The sequence below is a fragment of the Piliocolobus tephrosceles genome, chromosome 18, assembly GCF_002776525.5.
Source record: "Piliocolobus tephrosceles isolate RC106 chromosome 18, ASM277652v3, whole genome shotgun sequence".
Classification (NCBI taxonomy): Eukaryota; Metazoa; Chordata; class Mammalia; order Primates; family Cercopithecidae; genus Piliocolobus; species Piliocolobus tephrosceles.
In genome coordinates, this window is record NC_045451.1 from 69,821,660 (window position 1) to 69,843,676 (window position 22,017).

At 37.6% G+C, this 22,017-nt stretch overlaps 1 protein-coding gene across 15 annotated transcripts in view; it reads left to right on the top strand.

Annotated features, from left to right (window-relative positions):
- Positions 1–22,017, top strand: part of ANKRD12 (ankyrin repeat domain 12) — a 132,475-nt gene that overhangs the window by 77,074 nt on the left and 33,384 nt on the right. The window contains exon 1 of one of the 15 annotated variants that reach the window (XM_023228405.3): positions 13,110–13,312. The exons of 13 other annotated variants lie outside the window; for them this stretch is intronic. Coding sequence is in view for 1 of the 2 variants with exons in the window: in XM_023228404.2 (XP_023084172.1) it covers positions 16,881–16,944 (64 nt within the window). In the remaining variant the exon portion in view is untranslated. Of the gene's footprint in view, positions 1–13,109; positions 13,313–16,865; positions 16,945–22,017 lie in introns of those variants that run through there. One more of the 15 variants, XM_023228404.2, reaches the window with a different exon arrangement.

Genomic DNA, 22,017 nt, shown 5'->3' on the forward strand with positions numbered 1-22,017 from the left:
AATAATTCCTATAAATAATTAGGTAATGTTACTTTTATATTACACATGAAGGAGTAAAAACCATACTTTACTCATTTAATGTCAGCCATTGCCAGAAGGCAGTGGATCATTTATAGTTTTGAGGCAGAAAGTTCTACCCTTTATTTTCATGTAATATAGTTAAATTATCTTTCACATGGAAAGGCAATTGAAAGAACGCAGCTTCTGAATATAACGTTTTACTTGTTGAACAAAAATTGTAAATATACTCCAACTGATTAAGAGATGATGCCAAATTATAAACAAACAAAAATGAAGTCATGGAATAAAAACTTTTGGCAGTGAGCACTGATTACAAACAAGATGTTTAAATAACTGTGGTAAATATTGTCAAATTGAATGTAAATACCAGATCATACCTGAAAAGGGAAAAGTGAAAAAATTTAATTATCTGAAATTTAAATACAAAATTAAAACCAGCAACAACATTTGAGAGGTGACGATAAAAGTATAGTAAACTCAGGACTGGGTGTGGTGGCTTATGCCTGTAATCCCAGCACTTTGGGAGGCCAACCCAGGCAGATCACTTGAGGCCAGGAGTTCAAGATCACTTGAGGCCAGCCTGGCCAACATGGTGAAACCCCATCTCTTTTTTTTTTTTTTTTTTTTTTGAGACAGAGTCTCGCTCTGTTGCCCAGGCTGGAGTGTGGTGGTGTGATCTCGGCTCACTGCATGCTCCACCTCCCCGATTCATGCCATTCTCCTGCCTCAGCCTCCCCCAAGTAGCTGGGACTACAGGGGCATGCCACCATGCCCGGCTAATTGTTTTTTTACCCCATCTCTACGAAAAATACAAAAAAAATAAAAATAAAAAATGCTTTTGAAGACAAAGTAAGAATTTCAGTATTGACATTAGACAAAGAATTAAAGTCAGGAAATAGTGCATGACAAAAGATAATTTTGTGATAAAAGCATATGAAACAAAGCAAAGATAAAAGTGTATTATTGCCTTCTTGATTGAATGTAGGTTTTGTTTGGGGAAAAAAAAAATAAGAAAAGTGTACTGCCTTAAGCAGTAGATAACACTGTCAAAATATATAAAGCGAAAGTTGTTAGAAATACAAGATAAAATTGACCAGAAACAGAATACTAGTTGGAAACTTTAAGGTTTTTTTTTTCAGCACATGCAGTTTCTTATTAAGTAGAAAGTCTCAGTTATAGACATTGTATACATAACCATTAGTACTTCTGTGATGAGACCAGAGTTGTTCTGTGTTCAGTAAAAGTTCATAGTTACCTTCATTAAACTTGGTAAGACTGAAAATAAATGAACTTAAGAAATCAAGAAGAGGAAGTAAAAGCAGATCCACAGAGAAAAGCAAGATAATAAAGAGCACAATTAAATGACTGGAAAACAAATTTTGTAAGTATTATATAAACAAACAAATGTCTTAATATTTCTAGACGATACAGCAGAATGAAACCAGGAGTTGCTTTTCTGACAAGCTTAACTAGAACATGTAGCAAATCTAATTAAGGAAAAAATGAGTGGAAATTCATAAACATCACTGATGAGTAAGAAAATGGATAGAACCACAAAAGTATAAAATATTTTTTCAGACTTTAACAGAGTACCGCATATAGATGTTACCAAACAAATTTAAAAATGATCAACACAGAGCAGACAGTAACACAGAAAGAGGGATATGAAGGGAGAAAGATTGGAAGGCAGAGAGAGGGGTAGGTGTAGGCAAACTCAGGTTGCCGTACTGTTAAAATGGTCTAATGGTATAAAAGTAGAAACAGCTGCAGCTTTTTTTTTTTAAGCCAGCAAAATCCTGATACTTTGAGAAGGGAAGACTACAACTAGAAAACTGCAGAACAGTCTTCAGTTTAACACAGTAATTAACATACAGAAGTGCTTGAATAAAAACTGCCCTATAAAGTTGGTAAAGATTTAAAAAAAATAGTATTCGGATGTTGGTGAGCTTAGAGTGAAGTTGGCATCATACACTGTTACTGAGAGTGCTTTCTGGAAAACAGTTTGTTAATAAGTGTGAAAAATTCAAAAAGATATAACCAGAAGTGCTGCAAAGATACAACCAGAAGTGCTGACTGTGTATATATGTGTGTAAAGCTTTTAACATATTAGTGCTTATAATAAAAAGTTAGAATGACTTAAATGCCCCAAAATGGACAGAGAAATAATTTTTAAAGTTTATGTATCTTGTGTAGCCATTGTGTTTGTAAATTTTTCTAATGATATAGTTAAGTTTCTTCTATATACCGTATATACCAAAATATAAGATAATCTACATTTTCCTCCAGTAAGAATTAAAAAATTAAAAAGTCTTGTGGGCTAGGCATGGTGGCATGTGCCTGCAATTCCAGCTATTCCAGGAGCTGAACCCAGGAGTTTGAGACTAGCCTGGGCATTAGAGCAAGCTCCTGCCTCCAAAAAAAAAAAAGAACACCTCTTCAGTAATTAAGAGACAACAGATGGAAATAAAGATTTTAAAAAGACAAAAGGCTTGTGAACTATTTGAATAAATAAACAATATAGGGATAAAATAGTAATCTATTTAAAGTATTAATTTGGCCGGGTACGGTGGTTTATGCCTGTAATCCCAGCACTTTTGGGAAGTCAAGGTGGACAGATCACTTGAGCCCAGGAGTTCAAGACCATCCTGGGCAACAGGGTGAAACCCCATCTCTACAAAAAATACAAAAATTAGCCAGGCTTGTGGCGTGTGTCTGTAGTACCAGCTACTCAGGAGGCTGAGGTGGGAGAATGGCTTGAGCTCAGGAGGTGGAGGTTGCAAGGAGCTGAGGTCATGCCACTGCACTGCAGCCTGGTTGACAGAGCCCAACTATCTTTAAAATTAAAAAAAAAAAAAGTATTCAAATATATACATTTGAGATAACATATGTATTAATGTAGAAATACTAATTTTCCCCCTACTCTGTCCTGAAATGATTTTGTAAAAACTGTTCACATATTTTGAAATCAATGTTTCATCAACACCAGAACCACCTTTTAGCCACGACTGATTTTCCATCTTAACTTCTCTGTCTACAACCTTAGATACTCAGTACTTCTGAAATCCAAATATGATGCCATAGGAAAATTTATCCCAAATTACTCACTTAAAATTTGTGCTTTTTATAACATAACCACTTACAGTACTTTTTAAAATATCCCCATATGTTATTACGAAAATATTCAAACATGTAGCAAAGCTCAAGAACTGTATAATGAGCATCCTGTACCCACTAACTACATTTAACAGTTGTTAACCTTTTGCTCTGTTTCCTTTATTACACTATCACATATCTATCCATCAATCCATATTATTTTTTGATACATTTTGTAATAAGTTGAAGACACTCCTAAGTATTTAAGCATGCATTTCATTAACTAGAGTTTAAATTTTTTTGCAATATTCATGGTATAATTCTTAAATATAATGTATATATGAGTTTTTGAAATGCCTCCACCTGTATAATCCAGCACCATCGAGATGTAGACTGTTTCCAAGGCCAGGCACGGTGGCTCACCCCTGCAGTCCCAGCACTTTGGGAGCCTGAGGTGAGTGGATCACCTGAGGCCAGGAGTTCAAGACCAGCCTGGGCAACATGGTGAAAGCCCATCTGTACTAAAAATACAAAAAATTAGCCAGGTGTGGTGGTGCGTGCCTGTAGTCCCAGTTACTCAGGAGGCTGAGGCAGGAAAATCACTTAAACCTGGGAGGGAGAAGTTGCAGTAAGCCGAGTTCGCACCATTACACTGTAGCCTGGGCAACAAGAACGATGCTCCATCTCAAAAAAAAAAAAATTCCATCACTCCTGAAAGTTCCTTGATGCCGCTTCCTAGTCAGTTCCCGCCCCTTCCACTGATAATTTTATACCCATCATGGTAAACATGATTAGATAGTAATGACTAATGGCTGATAAACTTGGGAGGTGGATTTTTACGTATGCTTTTCAAATCAGAAAGGGTGGGTAGAGGAAAAACAGACCAATGATTATATAGTAGAGTAATCCAGCAGCACCTAGACTGTGTGATCTCTATGTACATCATCAAAGGAAGGAGATACGCCCTTATCTGCCTCCAGATGTGACACCTAAGAGGGATATAACATCACTTTATTAGTGTTACAGCTGAGAGTGCATCATCATGAGAAGTGCTCTTTTTTAAAAAAAATAAAGCCAGTTTTATGTCATGAAAGATTAGGAAATGGCAGTTATCATAAGACACCAATAAAGGCAGTAGAAATATGCCAAATTATCTCCTGAGATGGTAATTAAAGGCAATACCTGCTCCTAGACTGGTTCCTGTACTGGAGGGGAAAAATGATTATAAAGAACATTATTAGATCATTGAACAAGGAAATATACAGTAGATTGGTGTCATATCAGTGTAAATTTATGAAATTGACTACTGTGCTGACAAGAGAATATTCTTGTTTCTTAGGAAATACTAAAGTATATATGGTTTAGGGCCATGATGCATTTAATTTATACTCATATACTTCAGAAAAAGATAGGTAATATATATACATATATATAGAAAGAAAACAAGTTATAAAGCAAGGAGGTAAAACATTAACTGGATAAATCTGGGTTACAGATACATAGTGTTCAGTATTTTTATTTCTCTAACTTTTTGTGAGTGTGAAATTATTTCTGAATAAAATTAAATATATATACAAATAACTAAAAGGAATGACTGAAATAGCAATTATCATTCCTACCTCCCAGATTATGATCTTAAAGTGTTTTCTACAAAAAGAAAACCAAGATTTCTTAGAAGATGATTCCAGGTCTGGGGCAGGAAATATCTGAGCTTGGAATATCTTAAAATTCCAGATTTCAGGGAAGCTATCAAAGACTAATATAAGATCGTACCGAAAGGTGTGAGGAGACAATTTGGAGCAGTTTTGTGTTGACCAAAGATGGGACAGTGTGAGCTTCAAGAACAGTGTAAATTGCCATGGTTTGAAACCCATCAAATATGTTGAAACCCATAAGTTTATAATGATGATTTCCCCCTTTTATCGCTGTATAATAATTTGCATATTTATGGGATACATGTGAGTTTGTTACATGCAAAGAATGTGTAATGATCGGGGGAGGGTAATTGGGGTATCCATCACCTTAAGTGTTATTTTTATGTGTTGGTATCATTTCAAGTCATCTCTTCTAGTTACTTTGAAATACACATAATATTGTTACTAAGTATAGTCACCTTAATCTGCTATCAAACATTAGAACTTATTTTCATCTAACCCCATGTTTGTATCCACATCCACTGCTTCCCCAGTCTCCCCCACCAATCCCCTTCCCGTTCTCTGGTATCTGTCATTCTAGTCTCTATGTCCATGAGCTTAAGTTTCTTAGCTTCCACATAAGAGTGAGAGAACATGCTGTATTTGTCTTTCTGTGCCTGACTTACTTCACTAACTCCATCCATGTTGCCGCAAATGGCAGTATTTCATTCCTTTGTGTGACTGGTTTCCTTCCTAGTGTATATATGCACCACATTTTCTTTATCCATACATCCATTGGTGGGCATTTAGGTTGATTCCTTACCTTTGCTGTCGGGATCAGTGCTGTGATAAACGTGTAAGTGCGGGTATCCCTTTGATGTGCTGATTTCCTTTCTTTTGGATAGATACTTGGTAGTGGGATTGCTGGATTGTATTCTATTTTTTGTTTTCTGAGAAATCTCCAAACGGTTTTCCATAGCAGTTGTACTAATTTACATTCCCACTGACAGTGTAAAAGAGGTTCCCTTTACTCCACACCCTCGCCAGTAGCTGTTATTTTTTGTCTTTGTGATAGTAGCCGTTCTGACTGGGGTGAGATGCTGTGATAATAGCCGTTCTGACTGGGTGAGATGCTGTCTCATTGTGATTTTGATGCCTTTCCCTGATCATTAGTGATGTCGAGAATTTTTTCATAGATTAGCCATTTGTGTATCTCTTTTGAGAAATGTCTTCAAGTCCTTTGCCTGTTTTTTAATGGGATTATTTGGAGTTTACTGTTGAGATACTTGCATTTCTTGTATATTCTGGATATTAGTCCCTTGTCAGATGAGTAATTTGCAAATATTTTCTCCCATTCGAGAGGTTGTCTCTTCCCCCTCTTGATTCTTTTTGTTATGGAGAAGCTTTTTAGTTTGATAGCCCCATTGGCCTAGTTTTGTTTTTGTTTCCTGTGCATTTGAGGTCTTAGCTCTAAAATCTTTGCCTAGACCAATGTCCTAAAGAGTTGTCCATGTGCTTTCTTCTACTAGTTTTATAATTTTGAGTCTCACATTTAAGTCTTTAATTCATTTTGAGTTGACTTTTATATGTGGTGAGAAATAGGAATCCAGTTGCATTCTTCTGCATATGGTTGTCCAGTCTTCCCAGCACCATTTATTGAAGCGAGTGTGCTTACCTCAATGTATGTTGTTGGTGGCTTTATCAAAGATCATTTGGCTGTAAATATGCAGATTTATTTCTGGGTTCTTTATTCTGTTTCATTGGTCTCTGTGTCTATTTTTATACTAATGCCGTGCTCTCTCAGTCCCTGTAATATATTTTGAAGTGATGCTTCCAGCTTTGTTCTGTTTGCTCAGGATTGCTTTGGCTTTTCAGGCTCTTTTTTGTTTCCATACATGTTTATGGATTGTTTTTCTATTTCTGTGAAAAATGACATTGATATTTTGATAGGAATTACATTGAGTCTGTAGACTGCTTTGGGCAGCCTGGTCACTGTAATGACATTAATTCTTCTGATCCATGAGCATCGGAGGTTTTTCCATTTGTTTGTGTCTGCTTCAGTTTCTTTCATCAGCGTTTTGTAGTTTTTCTTGTAGAGAACTTCCACCTCCTTGGTTAAAGTTATTTCTGTTTTGTTTTGTTTTGTTTTGATAGCTATTGTAAATGAGATTGCCTTCTTGATTTCTTTTTCAGCTGTTTCATTATTGGTGTATAAAAAATGCTACTGATTTTTGTATTTTGACTTTGTATCCTGCAATGTTACTGAATTTGATTATCAGTTGTTAGTCAAATGTGTTTTCTGCTTGTGTTGAAATTATCATATGGTTTTTGCCCTTCATTCTGTTTATGTGATGTATGACGTTTATTGACTTGCATATTTTGAACCATCCTTGCATCCCTGGTATAAATTCCATTTGATCATGTTGTATTATCTTTTTGATGTGCCATTGGATTCAGTTTGCTAATATTTTGTTGAGGATTTTTACATCTGTTCATCAGGGATGTTGGCCCATCAGGGATGCTGGCCTGTAGTTTTCTTTTTTTGGTGTGTCCTTGTCTGGTTTTGGAATCAGGGTGATGCTGGCTTTGTAGAATGAGTTAGGGAGAATCCCCTCCTCTTCAGTTTTTTGGAATAGTTGCAGGAGGATTAGTGTTAGTTCTTCTTTGTACTAATTGGTAATTCTTTGTACTACTTTGTAGTAATTCTTTGGTAGAATTCTGCAGTGAGTCTATCTGGTCCCCAGCTTTTCTTTATTAGGAGACTTTTTATTACTGAATTGGTCTGTTGAGATTTTCTATTACTTTCTGGTTTGATTTTGGCAGGTTGTATATTTCCAGGACTGTATCCGTTTCCTCTAAGTTTTTCAGTTCGTTGTGTTTAGTTCATAATAGTCTCTGGTGATTTTTGGTATTTCTGTGATATCAGTTGTAATATCCCTTTTTTATTTCTGATTTTGTTTGGATCTCCTCTCTTCTTGGTTAGTCTAGTTAGCAGTTTATCTTTTCAGAGAACTGATTTTTCATTCCATAGATCCTTTGCATTTTTTAAAGTTTCTGTATTTTGTTTAGTTCTGCTGTGCTCTTCATTATTTCTTCTGCTAGCTTGAGGTTTAGTTTGTGTTTGCTTTTTTTAGTACCTTGAGGTGTGTGTCACTAGAATGTTTATTTGAAATATTTATTTGTGTTTATTGCTATAAACCTCTTTTTTTTAGCATTGCTTTTGCTGTGTCCGCAGGTTTTGGCATGTTGTATTTCTACTTTCTTCTTCTTCTTCTTCTTTTTTTTTTTTTCTTCTTCAAGACAGAGTCTAGCTCTGTTGCCCAGGCTTGAGTGCAGTGGCACGATCTCGGCTCATTGCAACCATTGCCTCCCAGGCTCAAGAGATTCTTCTGCCTCAGCCTCCCAAGCAGCTGGCACTACAGATGTGTGCCTCCACAACTGGCTAATTTTTGTTTTTTTTTTTATTTTAGTGGAGATGAGGTTTCACCATGTTGGCCAGACTGGTCTTGAACTCCTGACCTCACGTGATCAGCCCACTTCAGCCTCACAAAGTGCTAGGATTACAGGCATGAGCCACCATGCCCAGCCTCCGCTTTCATTTGTTTCAAGAATTTGTTTTATTTTCATCTAATTTTATCATTGATCTAGTGGTCGTTCATGAGCATATTTTTTAGTTTTTGTGTATTTGTATAGTGTTCAAAGTTCCTCTTGGTATTGGTTTCTAGTTTTATTCCATTGTGGAATACAGTGTGATTTCAAGTTTTAAAAATTTGTTGAGACTTGTTTTGTGGCCTAAAATGGTCAGTCATATGTTCCATGTGCTGATGAGAATATGTATTCTGCAGTTGTTGGATAAAACGTTCTGAAAGTGTCTGTTAGGTCCTTTCGTCTGAAGTCCAGTATAAGTCTAGTGTTTCTTTATTTTCTATCTAGATGATCTGTCTAATGCTGAGAGTGGTGTGTTGAAGTCCCCCACTACTACTGTGTTGGAGTCTTTCTTTGTATTTAGGAGTATTTGCTTTGTAAATCTGGGTACTGCAGTGTTGGGTGCGTATATTATTTTGAATTGTACATTATCTTGCTGTAATGATCTCTTTATCGTTACATGATTACCTTCTTTGTCTTTTTTTAAACTTTTTTATACTTAAAGATATTTTATCTGAGCTGGGCGTGGTGGCTCAAGCCTGTAATCCCAGCATTTTGGAAGGCCCAGGCGGGCGAATCCCAAGGTCAGGAGATCAAAACCATCCTGGCTAACACAGTGAAACCCCATCTCTACTAAAAATACAAAAAATTAGCCGGGCGTGGCTGGAGGCGCCTGTAGTCCCAGCTACTCGGGAGGCTGAGGCAGGAGGATAGTGCAAACCCGGGAGGTGGAGGTTGCAATGAGCTGAGATCGCGCCACTGCACTCCAGCCTGGGTAACAGAGCAAGACTCCATCTCAAAAATATATATATATTTTATTCAATATAATTATAACTACTCTTGCTGGCTTTTGGTTTCCATATGCATGGAATATCTTTTTCCATCCCCTTATTTTCAATCTATATGTGTCCTCACAGGTAAAATGCATTTCTTATAGGCAACATATAGTTGGATCATGTTTTTTTACCCATTCAGCCAGTCTGTGTCTATTAAGTGGAGAATTTAACCCATTTACATTCAGTTTTATTGATACGTGAAGTTTTGTTTCTGTTGTATTGTTGTTTTCAGGTTATTTTGTGTGTTATTCTTTGTTCCTTTTTGTCTTGGTTGTCTTTATTGTTTGCTGATTTTCTGTGGTACTACCATTTGATTATTTTCTCTTCCTCATTTGTGTATTTACTTTACCAGTGAGTTTTATATTTTCAGGTGTTTTCATGGTAGTAACTGTTGTTCTTTCACTGCCAGTTTTAGGACTCCCTTGAGCATCTCTGGTAAGGCAGGTCTAGTGGTGATGAATTCTCAGTATTTACTTGTCTGGGGAAGATTATATTTCTCCTTCGTTTATGAAGGATAATTTTGTTGGATGTAGTATCTTTGAGTGGCATTTTCTTTCTTTCAGCACTTATTTTCCTATTATATCCTGGCCTATAATTCTGCTGAGAAGTCTGCTGTTAGTCTCACAGTGGTGCAGGGAGGCCTCTCTGTAGGTGACTGGATACTTTTATCTTAGTATTTTAGAATTTTCTCTTTGTTACTGACTTTAGACAGTTGGACTATAATGTGCTGTGGAAACCTTTTTGCTGGGCCTCCTGCATCTGGATGTCTGAATCTCTTGCTAGACTTGGAAAGTTTTCATCTGCTATTTTGATAAATAGATTTTTCATCCCTTTTGTCACCTCACCTTTGGGGATACCAGTAATTCATATATTTGGTTGCTTATAGTATCTCATATATCACAAAGACTTTGTCCATTCTTTTTTTTGTTTTGTTTCTTTCTTTATTTTTGTCTGGGTTGTTTCAAAAGACCTGATTTGTTGTTGTTGTTGTTGTGGTGGTGGTGGTGGTGGTGGTGTTGTTGTGTTGTTGTTGTTGTTGTTGTTGTTGTTTGAGACAGAATCAGGCTCTGTTGCCCAGGTTGGGGTGCAATAGTGTGATCTCGGTTCACTGCAACCTCTGCCTCCCAGGTCCAGGCAATTCTTGTGCTTCAGCCTCCGAAGTAGCTGGGATTACTGGTATGCACCACCACACCTGGATAATTTCTTGCATTTTTAAAAGAGACGGGGATTTCACCATGTTGACCAGGCTGGTCTCAAACTTCTGGCCTCAAGTGATCCATCCACCTCAGCCTCCCAAAGTGCTGGGATTACAGGTATGAGCCACCGTGCCTGGCCAAGACCTGTTTTCAAGTTCTGAGATTGTTTCTTCTGCTGGGTCTAGTCTGTTGTTGAAGTTTTTTAGTGTATTTTGTATTTCATTCGAGGAATTCTTCAGTTCCAGAATTTTTGTTTGGTTCTTTTTTATGATCTCTTTCTGGTAAGTTTCTCATTCTTCTCTTGAATGGCTTTTCTGATTTCTTTATATTATCTTTGGAATTCTCTTATATCTCACTGAAATTCTTTTGTATCATGGTTTTGAAATTTTCCTCTCAGGATTTCTTGAATTTCTTTTTGATTGGGATCTGTTGATCGGGAATTACTATGGGGGTGTCATGTTTTCTTCTTTTTTCATGTTTCCTGTGTCTTACATTCATACCTGTGTATCTGGTGTAATAGTGACTTCTTCCAGCTTTTCGAATTTGCTTTCATAGGGGAGAGCTTCTTCCCAAGGATGTGTCAATGGTGTTAGCTGGATAGGGCCCTTTGGCTTTGGTTCGGAGTGCGTGTGATAGTGCAGTGTACTCTGTATGATTTTCTTTGGTTGTAAACAGTGTCATTGGTGTCTGTGATTTCCTTGGTAGTTTAGGGTGTAGTTAGTGGAGTTTACGGTGAAGTTTTGCTAGGGACAGACATGTTGGGTGGGCCAGTCTTTGGCCCCAGTGGTGACAGTGCTGGGCTAAACATGGCTTATTCTGAGCCCCAGCCCAGCATATTCTGGCACTGGTGTTAGCAGGACCAGGTGTGTCCGTTCTTAGATGTCCAGGTAGCTTGCTTAGATGCCAGTAACAGCACAGTGGGCTGGGCAGGTGAGCAGGTTCTCAGGTCCTAGTGTGGTATGGGCAGTGCCAGTGGTGGGATGATCGCCTGGATTCTAAGTAGTGAATGCTGGTGTTGGCAATGGCTGTGGTGCAGGGTCACCGCACAGCCGCAGACACAACTCTCAGGCTCTGTCACTCTCTTCAGCAGAGCTGCACAGAATGGAGAAGGGAAACAGCCTTCGTACACAAGCCCCAGCACAAAGGCCATGCCACCAGTAGGGGCACAGTCACCACTCACAGGCCCAGACAGGCAGCTCTCTATTTCGCTCACCCCAACCTCCAGTGGTAGCAGCAGCAGCTGTGCCTGCATTGGTGTTAGGAGTGGGAGAAGGGGTCCCACTCTACATGTGAGCCCAGGCACAGAAGCTGCTCCACTAGTGGGAGGTGGGGGGTCTCACTCCGACAAGGCTGAGCACAGAGTTTGTGCCACTGCTGGTGGTGGGGTCACTTTTCACAGCTGTATGCAGGGAGCTCTGGGCTCTAGAAAGCTGGTGCTTTAGTTTCCTTGTCCCACGGGCTTCCCTTTTGGTACAGTGCACTATTATTTCCCTGGAGAATACTCTATTGAGTTAGAGTACCAGAAACCCCATAGCATCTTTGGGTCCAGCCAGCACTGTGCCACTCTAGCCCTCTGGGTGGAGACTGGGGGAGTGTCAGTGGAAGCTCCTGGGATGTGGAGATACGGGGGCTATGGCTCCCAGCACATGATGAAGTCCTGTGACAGCTGGGCTCTCATGGTGGTGCTCAACTCCAGCCGCTCAGGTACCAGAGGCAGGGAGATGGGGTAGTGACCCAGTGCAAGTTCCCTGTCTGGTGCAGTGCTTGTGCAGGGTCTGCAAATCGCTGCCCACACTAGTTTCAGGGTTGGTGTGGGTAGAGGAGCTCTCCTGTGGTTCAGATTGCAGCAGTTTGTGATGGGGTTGTGGACTACTGAAGTTCTCACTTACTCTTTCCCCTGCCCCAATATTGAGCCCCTCACGGCCGCCAGCAGATCTCAGACAAGTAGGCTGCTTGGTTCCTTCCCCTTCTCTGCCTCAAGTGTTTCCTGTGACTTCTCTGTTGGACTTTAATGTTCTCTTCCTAGATAACCTATTCAAGGTATGATTACCTATTTGTAATTTTGGCTCACTCTGGAGAGGGTGAGTGTCTGATATCTCTAGTCTGCCATCTTACTTAATTCTTTATGATAAGTTAAAAATTAATTCATCACCACAAGAAGGTGATAGAGAACCAGTTTGTCATCTTAAAAAATAGGCCAATAGCTAGGCCTAATGATGCATAACTCAAGTCTTAGTTACTTAGGATACTGAGGTGGGAAGATCCCTTGGGGCCATCCTGGGCAACATAGAAAGATCATGTCTGTTAACAAAAGTGGGATAGGAAGAGAAAAAATTACTTTATCTTGCCTTTGTTATATGAACTCTGTCACTGGATAATTTCATCATAGGTAAGGAGAAGTATCTTTATAATATTAATCCAGCTAAAAAGAAAAAAGTTAAAATATGACTATTTTGCCATAGTTAATATAACTAAGCATTGAATATCAACATTTGCTAACACTAAATAAAGAGAAAAAGAATATACTATATTCTTGCACACCTAATGAAAGAATATACTGTACTCCTGCTGTGGCCTTACCAAAGGGATCAAACCTTAGTCTCTTCATCCTCAGGATCCAGCTACCAATTTGCAGGAAATGCCAAGTTCAGCGGAGCAAGTTGAACTATACCAAGAGTATGCAATCAGCAAATTCCAGATTGTGAGAAAGCCAAACAGCCTTGGTTCTTTAACAGATACTTTGTGTGGAAAAGAAACAGAAGAAGACCATGTAGAAAAAAATAAAAATGATTTAAAAGGCACATCAGACTTTTAATGGGCAAGACTGAGAAATATGTGTTTAATAGTTGATTTATTCTTCTCTGGGAAAATCTTATAGAAAACTCAGGTAAGATAAATGGTATATATAATATCTAGATATTGAGGGACTTTTTTTTTTTTTTTAGTACTGAGAAATTTTTAAGATTATATGTTAAGGGAAAAGCCTGATACATTTTCCATGCTTTTGAGAAGAGACCAGCAATAGTGATAGTTCTTTTGTTTAGCTTAGGAAACAATCACTGCTTCCACTAAACTATCACCCATCCAAAAGTGGAACTAATTTAGGAAGAGGAGACAGGGGAAGTGGGGAATGAAGAAGAAAAAGATAGCAGTGGTAAAGGATTGACATCGATATTTGAAGGAAATAATGAATGGAGCTAAAACTATAGAAAAAATGGTGAAGGTGGCAACTTTGCTTTTAATACCTATTTTCACTTCTTCACTATCCAGTAAAAATAAGCGAGCTTACCAACCCTCCAAGATGGCCTAGAAAAGTGAGAGAATGATAAAATTGAACAAACAGAATGTTAACCCACCAAAGTGAAACTATTAGAGGAAACAGCTCAAACAACAACAATAATGGGCACTTAGGAAAATTCAAGTACAGCATAAAAATACTTGCTGAGCTTAAAACTCGATGAAATGGGGGACGGTCACTGTGGAGACTTTAAATTACTCAACTGGAGACTTCTATTATTAGACTGGAAAAATAAAGTAAGATAAATCTTCACAATGTAGAGCAAAAATAGGAAGAGAATCATGAAAGAAAAGGTAAAAGACTTAAGGAACAGATTCAGGAGACATAACAGCTAATGTGAATAATGTAGGAATTTAAAAAGGAGAAAAACAGATGGAAGATAGATAATATTTATGCAAATAATAGAAGAAAATTTTTCTGAGCCGAAAAAGCCTATCAGTTTTGAAGTTCAGTGAGCTTCAGATTGATTTGGTGAAAACACACATACATACCCCTTGACATACCTTGGCCAAATTCTTTAGCTGTGAAGTGACAAGTTATGAGCGAAGAAATACTGTCAGGTTGGTACTGGACTTCAGATTTGCAATACTGGAAGATAGACTACTGAGAGAAAAGAACTGCAACATAAGAATCCTGTCCCTGGCTGAGATATTACTCACCTGTCAGGGTAAAAGGATAATTGCAAACATTTAAAGATTTTAAAAGCCTATAAATACATAGATTTTCTTATACATTTTAAAAAAAGAAATAATGGGAGAATAAACCAACAACTTATGAAGTGGTTACCTAATAAGGAACGGGGTAAAAAGGGAGGTTATGTAAATTTTACCATCTTTTTGAAAAAGAGTCTAACAACAGCTATCAAAACTCAAGAGTCCTGGAGATATGTACTTGACATATTTATCAATGAAATGATAGGATATGAACAAGATCTTCAAAATGATGCAGGGATGGGGCGAATGGAGGTGTGAATTGGTCAGAGATTGATGGTCACTGGAGCTGAGACAAATTGTCTCTATAACATTCTGTCCACTTTTGTGTAAGTAAAAAATTTACCATCACAAAAATGCTCTTAAAAATACTTATGCTTCATGATCTAGCAGTCAAACTTGTGGGAGTATCTTATGTTTATTATAACATTCTTTTTAGGGGCAAAACACATAGCCGTCACTAAGGATTGGTTGATTAAATCAGTGTATAGCCTCACCATAAACTATTGCACAACCATGAAAAAAACATGTCAGTGCCGTGCTTGGAGTTGTAAGGTTACTTGAAGACATTTTTATAAAGTATTGTTGAGTTCAAAAAATCAAGAACAGTTATGTCTCATTTTTGTAAGATGAACTGTTTTTAAAATCTGTATGTATGTTTATGTACATATGTTTGTGTAAAATTTTATTAGCATGGAGCAGAATGTGGAAGGGTGTGTACCAGGCCATTAAGGAGATGTGTCTTAGGGAGCTAGTGGCAGAGGAGATGATGATTTGGATGGATGGAAAGGTCGAAGTACAGTCGAACACAATCATTGATAATTTTTTTATACATATATTTACAAGACTCAGCAAAATCTTCTTCTGCCCTGCATCGCTGTTTAATCATTTATGCCCTTCCCTTTACAACTAAGCTTCTTAAGGTACATTGTAGACTGACTCTCCTGCATGGAACCTAGTTTTACTGAGATTGCACTTGTTGTCACTGCCAGATCCCTCAGTCATATTTCAGTCCTTATCCATTGAAATTCTCCATAGAATTTGACATTGTTGACCATATTCTTCCTAAAATTCTCTTGCCTTGGTTCCTGGGACAAACTTGGCTTTCATCCAGCTCCCCAGACACTTCCTTCTCAGTTTCCTCCTAGATTCTGGTCTTCATAGCTTCCTCATTTCCTTTCCATAAACACCCCGTGTTGGTTTTCCCAAGATTTTTACTTTCTGGACCCCTCTTCTCATGGTGCATACTCTCTCAAATAAATTTCACCCACACTTAGAGTTTTTACTACCATTTATATAATGATTTGCAAATACGTCTATCTCAGACATTTCTCTTAAGCTTCAAACTTACATATTTGGCGGCTCTCTGCATATTTCTACCTGGATTTCCTCAGCTAAATCTCAAAAATCAGCATACCCCCGCCATTACACTCCTCTTCGTGTTTTTTTCTATCTTAATTAGTGTAACGTCCTTCTTCTGCACATACAAGTCATAACACTCATCATCTAAACTCCTTCCTTTTCCTTCTTTCAATTACTCAACATCTGTTTTTGAGCACTCAGTATAGGTTAGGCATTGCTTAAGTACTGAGGATACAGCTGATTTAGAAAATGGGGAAAACATAATCCAGTAACTCCTGTCAATTTCAGCTTTCAAAACATTTGTAAATCCATCTTCCAGCTAAAAGCCGAGAGTCCTTTGAACGTTTTCGTCCAATCTAAACTGGAATAAAGATTATAATAGCTGAAATTGCATTAACTTCCATGAGGAAGTAAGAGAGTAATATATTAAGACTGGGTGCATGCAGTGGCTCACGCCTGTAATCCCAACACTTTGGGAGGCTGAGATGGGTGAATCGCTTGAGTCCAGGAGTTCAAGACCATCCCAGGCAACGTGATGAAACCCCATCTTTACAGAAAATAAAAAATTAGCCAGGCATGGTGGCACACACCTGGAGTCCCAGCTGTTCGGGATGGAACTGAGGTAGGAGGTTCACTTGAGCCTGGGAGGTCAAGGCTGCCATGAGCTGTGTTTGCACCACTGTACTCCAACCTGGACAACAGAGTGAGACCCTGTCTCAAAGGAAAGAAAATAAGATTTTAAAGGTAAAAAATGTGTATATGGTATATTAGCTGTTACGCTATTCTAAATATTATATATTTGGCTGCCCTCTGGATATTAAGAAATCTCAAAAATCAGCTACTAATTCTTTTAATTGCTGTCACTTCTGAAGATTGTAGCTATGAAAAGCAACTTTGTTATAAACTTGCTTTTAGAAAGAAGTGCTGCAACAAATTTTCCCACGGAAGAAGAAGTATTTTATTTGAACTTACATGTTTAATTAGTGCAGAACATACCTTCTAAAACCTTTTTGATTTTCACTGATCTTGATTGTTTAATGTGTTCATCAGCTATATATTGATTTTTCAGAATATTTATTTTCCACATGGTGAATGTGCCTGAATTATTGCTTGGTCAAAGTCCCTCAAGGAATGATACAAAAATCATCAGTAAGTATCATATAAAGATTTTGGAGTTGCTGAAAAAGACTGATGAAAATGCCCAAAATTTATTACTTAATTTACATGAGGTCCTTATTAGATTTAACTGTACCAAACTTAATCCAATCTAAATTCAAAACATACTAGGGTATAATCATATAAGTGCCCGTAGATGTTTGTATATATGAAGCTGAGTAGCATAATCTAATACAGCACATCATCTATGTGACAGATACACTTTAAGTGTTGAAAGTTAAAGAATAACCAAGATTATGAATTTCAGAACTTAATGAATTTGGAGTAACTAAGAGGGTGTCATGTATGTAGCATTCTAAATGTGGTTTATTCCATTAGTCATTGTGCTTTATGCCAGTGCTACTCAGAGTAGCCTTTCCATTAACTGTTTGTTACCAGCCCTCAAGGTAAGGAGCCTGTGCCAGAATGTCAGTGCATTGCTTCCTTCATCAGAAAGGAAAAAATACTGTGGAAAAAATGTCCACTAAAATAAGCAGTGTGCTTAGTGACGTAATTGATTTCCATGTTTGATACCAGCTCCTTATTTTATGATGGGTCAGTAATACTTTGCAGATTGGCCTATCTTTATGAACCACACGTTGAGTAGCAGTTTTATATCATGTGTATCAGACATTTATGATACTGTTGCAGGAATACATGTCCTGGTTAATACAGCTTATTTGTGTATAAATGTTTGGCACTTTTAGATGTACATAATTATTTAGTCTTTTTTTTTTTTGAGACAGAGTCTCGCTCTGTCGCCCAGTCTGGAGTGCAGTGGCTGGATCTCAGCTCACTGCAAGCTCTGCCTCCCGGGTTTGTGCCATTCTCCTGCCTCTCCTAGTAGCTGGGACTACAGGCACCCCCCATCTCGCCCGGCTAGAGTTTTGTATTTTTTAGTAGAGACAGAGTTTCACCGTCTTAGCCAGGATGGTCTTGATCTCCTGACCTCATGATCCGCCCGTCTCAGCCTCCCACAGTGCTGGGATTACAGGCATCAGCCACCGCGCCTGGCCAATTATTTAGTCTTTTTTCCCCTAACTTCTGCGGTTTTCCCTTGGTCTAAGTACATGTTACCTTCCTGTATAGAAATTCTGTCCAGCAATAGTGTTTGCTACAAATGATTGCTTCTTGCTACTGTGCGAGAACTCAGTCATATTCAGAGAACCAGATCTTGCTCATAAACCATAATCATGGAAATGGAGAAGCAGGTAACTTGTGTCACATAACACCCCTCCTGCATACTTTCTGACACTCATTAATTGCCAAAGTAGAGATTTTGTTAACAACTTTGCCAGACACTGGTTTTATTACTTAGAGTGTCTAATGAACAAAGTTTAAAATGCCAGTCACTGTCAAAAGGGCTAGTCACCATTTTCTACCTTACTTTGTCTAAACCAGCTTTGTTTATTAAGCGGCTCCTGTAAATGTTCCTCACTTGCATGCTTCAACTTAATCTAGAAAATGCTCCATTAATAAATAGACAAGCTACTATTCGAGCTTACTGAAGACAGATTAGGAGGCTGGAAATTACAGTAATATGTTGTTACCCACTGGTTTACTGAGTGCATTTCTGTGTCATAAAATAAAAAAAAAAAAATGACCAGGCCTTTGAAGCCTACTTTTCTCAGTGTTATAACAGTAAATTGTACTATTATAAATATATTGTCGTAATTTGTACAACTTATTTCCTCAGTCTTATATTTCAGGAACTATGAAAATACAACTATTGGTACATACTTACATGGAGTTTTAATAGTTAATAAATCAAGAGACTGAAAAAAAGAAAACCCCAATTATTTAAGTCACAATATACCAGAATGTTTTATCAAATGGATTATATGATGTTAACAGTTAACCATAAATCAGGAGAAGTGTCAGTTTAGGAAGTTTTAAAGTAAATTTTTTTACCTAGAAGCATAAAGACTACAAGAAGAGGTTACATTAGGTGTTTTTAGTATGTCCAAATATATATATCAACAAATTTGATCATTGGGAATCTAGACTTGATAGAGCATTTTATAGAGTAGTTTTATATTAGTATACCTAGAATACAAGATTTTTCATTTAACATGTAGTTAAAATGTAAATAGTATTTTATTTTTGTCCTTTCTAAATGATGTCTTAGTAGCTTCCAGTGTATTTATTAGGTAATAATTCAGGCCTCATACAAAAAATTGCAATCCATTTGTAAACCAAGAACCTTGTTTTATTTAACCAGGGCTATTAGCTGCCTCCCTGATTAAGCCTGTTTCTGAGGCTGTTGAATACCAGCAAGCATCGTGTTTGGTGTTCAGCACCTTTGTCACGTATCCCTGTGATACGAGTGCTTAAAAAAATTAGGCACTTAGGTATCTATCATGTGCAGAGGGCTGAGCATGGAGCATAATAGGCAATGAGGTATTCTTTAACGAACACTTAAAGTGTTTTGCATGCTTTATTTTTCCTGCGCTGCTTTGTAATGTATGTGGTGTGCTTTACACACATTTCTGAATCTTAGTTTTTTAAACTTTTTAAATGTGTATATCACCAACTTCTGCCTCTATCTTAAGCAAACAGAACGCATACAAATGTAAATGAATTACATCAGCCTAGCTCCAAAGCCTAAGAGTTTTAAATTCCAGGTAGATTTTTTTTTTTCCAAAAGAAAAATATATGTCAGTGTTACGTAGAGGAAAAAGGGAAAGAAATTGCGAATACGTAAATTAACATACACTGTAAGAAATCACTTTTAGCAGTGTCTATAAATCGAAACATCTTTGATTTGCACATATATATATATATATGTATACATACACACACACACACACACACACACACACACAGAAACATACCAGAAAAATAAATGGCAAATTGTGCTTGCAGCTGCAGTGTTTTCTGGATGGCTGCAAATTAATGTAAGTCTTTAAACTTTATGGTACATAAGACTATTAAATATCTTTCTTTGAAGTTCATGTAAATATAGTAGACAAATTTCAAATGTATTTGCCTAAAAAAGTAGTTATTTGTTGCAGATACCAAAGCTAATGGGTTTTTTGTTTAAAATATTAGCGATGTGTTTTCCTTAGAAACTGAATTTCTGTCAGTGCCTATCAACTTAAAGTGAGTCTGTCACATAATTATAGTAGTGAGATATTGCTGAATATTTAAGACTCAAACTCTGCGTAAAGGGTACACTTGGGCAGAACACTAAAAAATACCTTTGGCTTAAAAATATCATATATGCATACAAAAAAAATGAGTTCCGCTGTAGTGATCTCATCCTGTCTGCAGAAAAATGTTTTGTCTAGCCATGGGTTAAAAGGACCTTCATGTAATGTATATGTTTATGATGGAAGAGCTGAGACTGGGTAATTTTGTCAGTTTCCTTTAGCGACATCAAAATTTTTGTAGTGATACAAGTCTTATTTTCAGAGGAAAAATTCTTGATTAATTATAGAATCAGATTCTGTATTACAATTTAGTAGAAAGGCATTGTATGATTGAGGGGAGTACATAGAGTGCTGTGGTACTCGATTTTATTTTGTATGTAGATTTTGCTTTTAGACTTAGGTATTTTCAGCTATTGATTATATTCTCTTCCTTCACCATCTCACACTTAAAGTCCTAACTGTAATTCTCTTACCAGTATGTAATACTGTAGTAATACAATGAAAACAAGTTCTTTTCTGGCATACTTAACCTCTGAACAGATGTTTATGACTGCTTTTCTTTTGTAAAGTAGAATTAAAATTCATAACCTTTACTTTAGAAAATTGAGATTTAGAAATGGAAATTTAGAAGAGATTATGTAAAATTACCTCATACTTTATTTTCCTGTCTCGAAGCTACCTTGCTCGATCAGTTTGGGGATGTGAAAGCTGTAAAGACTTGTTTCCCAAAGTGCAGGTGCGTTTTTCTGTTACTTGTTTAGGCAATATAAATAACAGTTACATGTACATAATTCTTGAATACATTAGTTTTAGTTACTGAGCTGTTTGTGTAACAAAGGAACCACTCAATAGGAGACAGAGTCCTGCTGCAGATGTGTAATGTTCCTCCCAGTGATGCCCCAGAGAATCTCTGAAATGCAGAGTCAGCTGGGTCAGGGAACCAGATCCAGCTGAGATCACTACTGACGGGCCTCTCACTCAGAAGAGACTCTCCACAAAACCACTGAAAAATGAATTTTTCCCTGTATCAATATGAAAAGAAATCCAGAGATTTGAGGAAAATCAAGTGGACTACAGATAAGAAGGGACAGCACGAACAAACAAAACAGTTGATCCTCAAACAAATAATGTAGGAAGCAGAAGGGTAAGTTCCTAGTATCCTTGGAGGTTACAGAGGGCAGTGGATCCACCAACCATAACAAAAAGCTGCAGTGAAAAAGGGTAATCAGACCGAATTCAAGATAATACATGATTACTAAAGTAAACATTCTTTCGAGGACTAAGTAATAGACTAGACATTGCTGAAGATCTAATTTGATAACATATGAAGCATGTAGAAAACAAAGATGTTGGAAATATGAGGAAAATGGTTTTTTAAGAAAATGGACAAAACATACGTTATTTATCTTACAAAATACAAATATTAGAAAGAAGATAGTTTTTTAAATTGAAGAAAGTGTCTTGAGCCGGGTACGGTGGCTCATGCCTATAATTCCCAGCGCTTTGGGGAGGCTGAGGAGGGTGGATCACCTGAGATCAGGAGTTCAAGACCAGCCTGACAAACATGGTGAAACCGGTTTCCGTCTCTACTAAAAATACAAAGAAAAATTAGCCAGGCTCCTGTAATCTCAGCTACTTGGGAGGCTGAGGCAGGAGAATCATTTGAACCCAGGAGGTGGAGGTTACAGTGAGGCAAGATCGCACCACTGCACTCCAGCCTGGACAAGAGCGAAATTCCATCTCAAAAAATGAATGAATGAAAGTATCTCTTGCCGGGCGCGGTGGCTCAAGCCTGTAATCCCAGCACTTTGGGAGGCCGAGACGGGCGGATCACGAGGTCAGGAGATCGAGACCATCCTGGCTAATACGGTGAAACCCCGTCTCTACTAAAAAATACAAAAAACTAGCCGGGCGA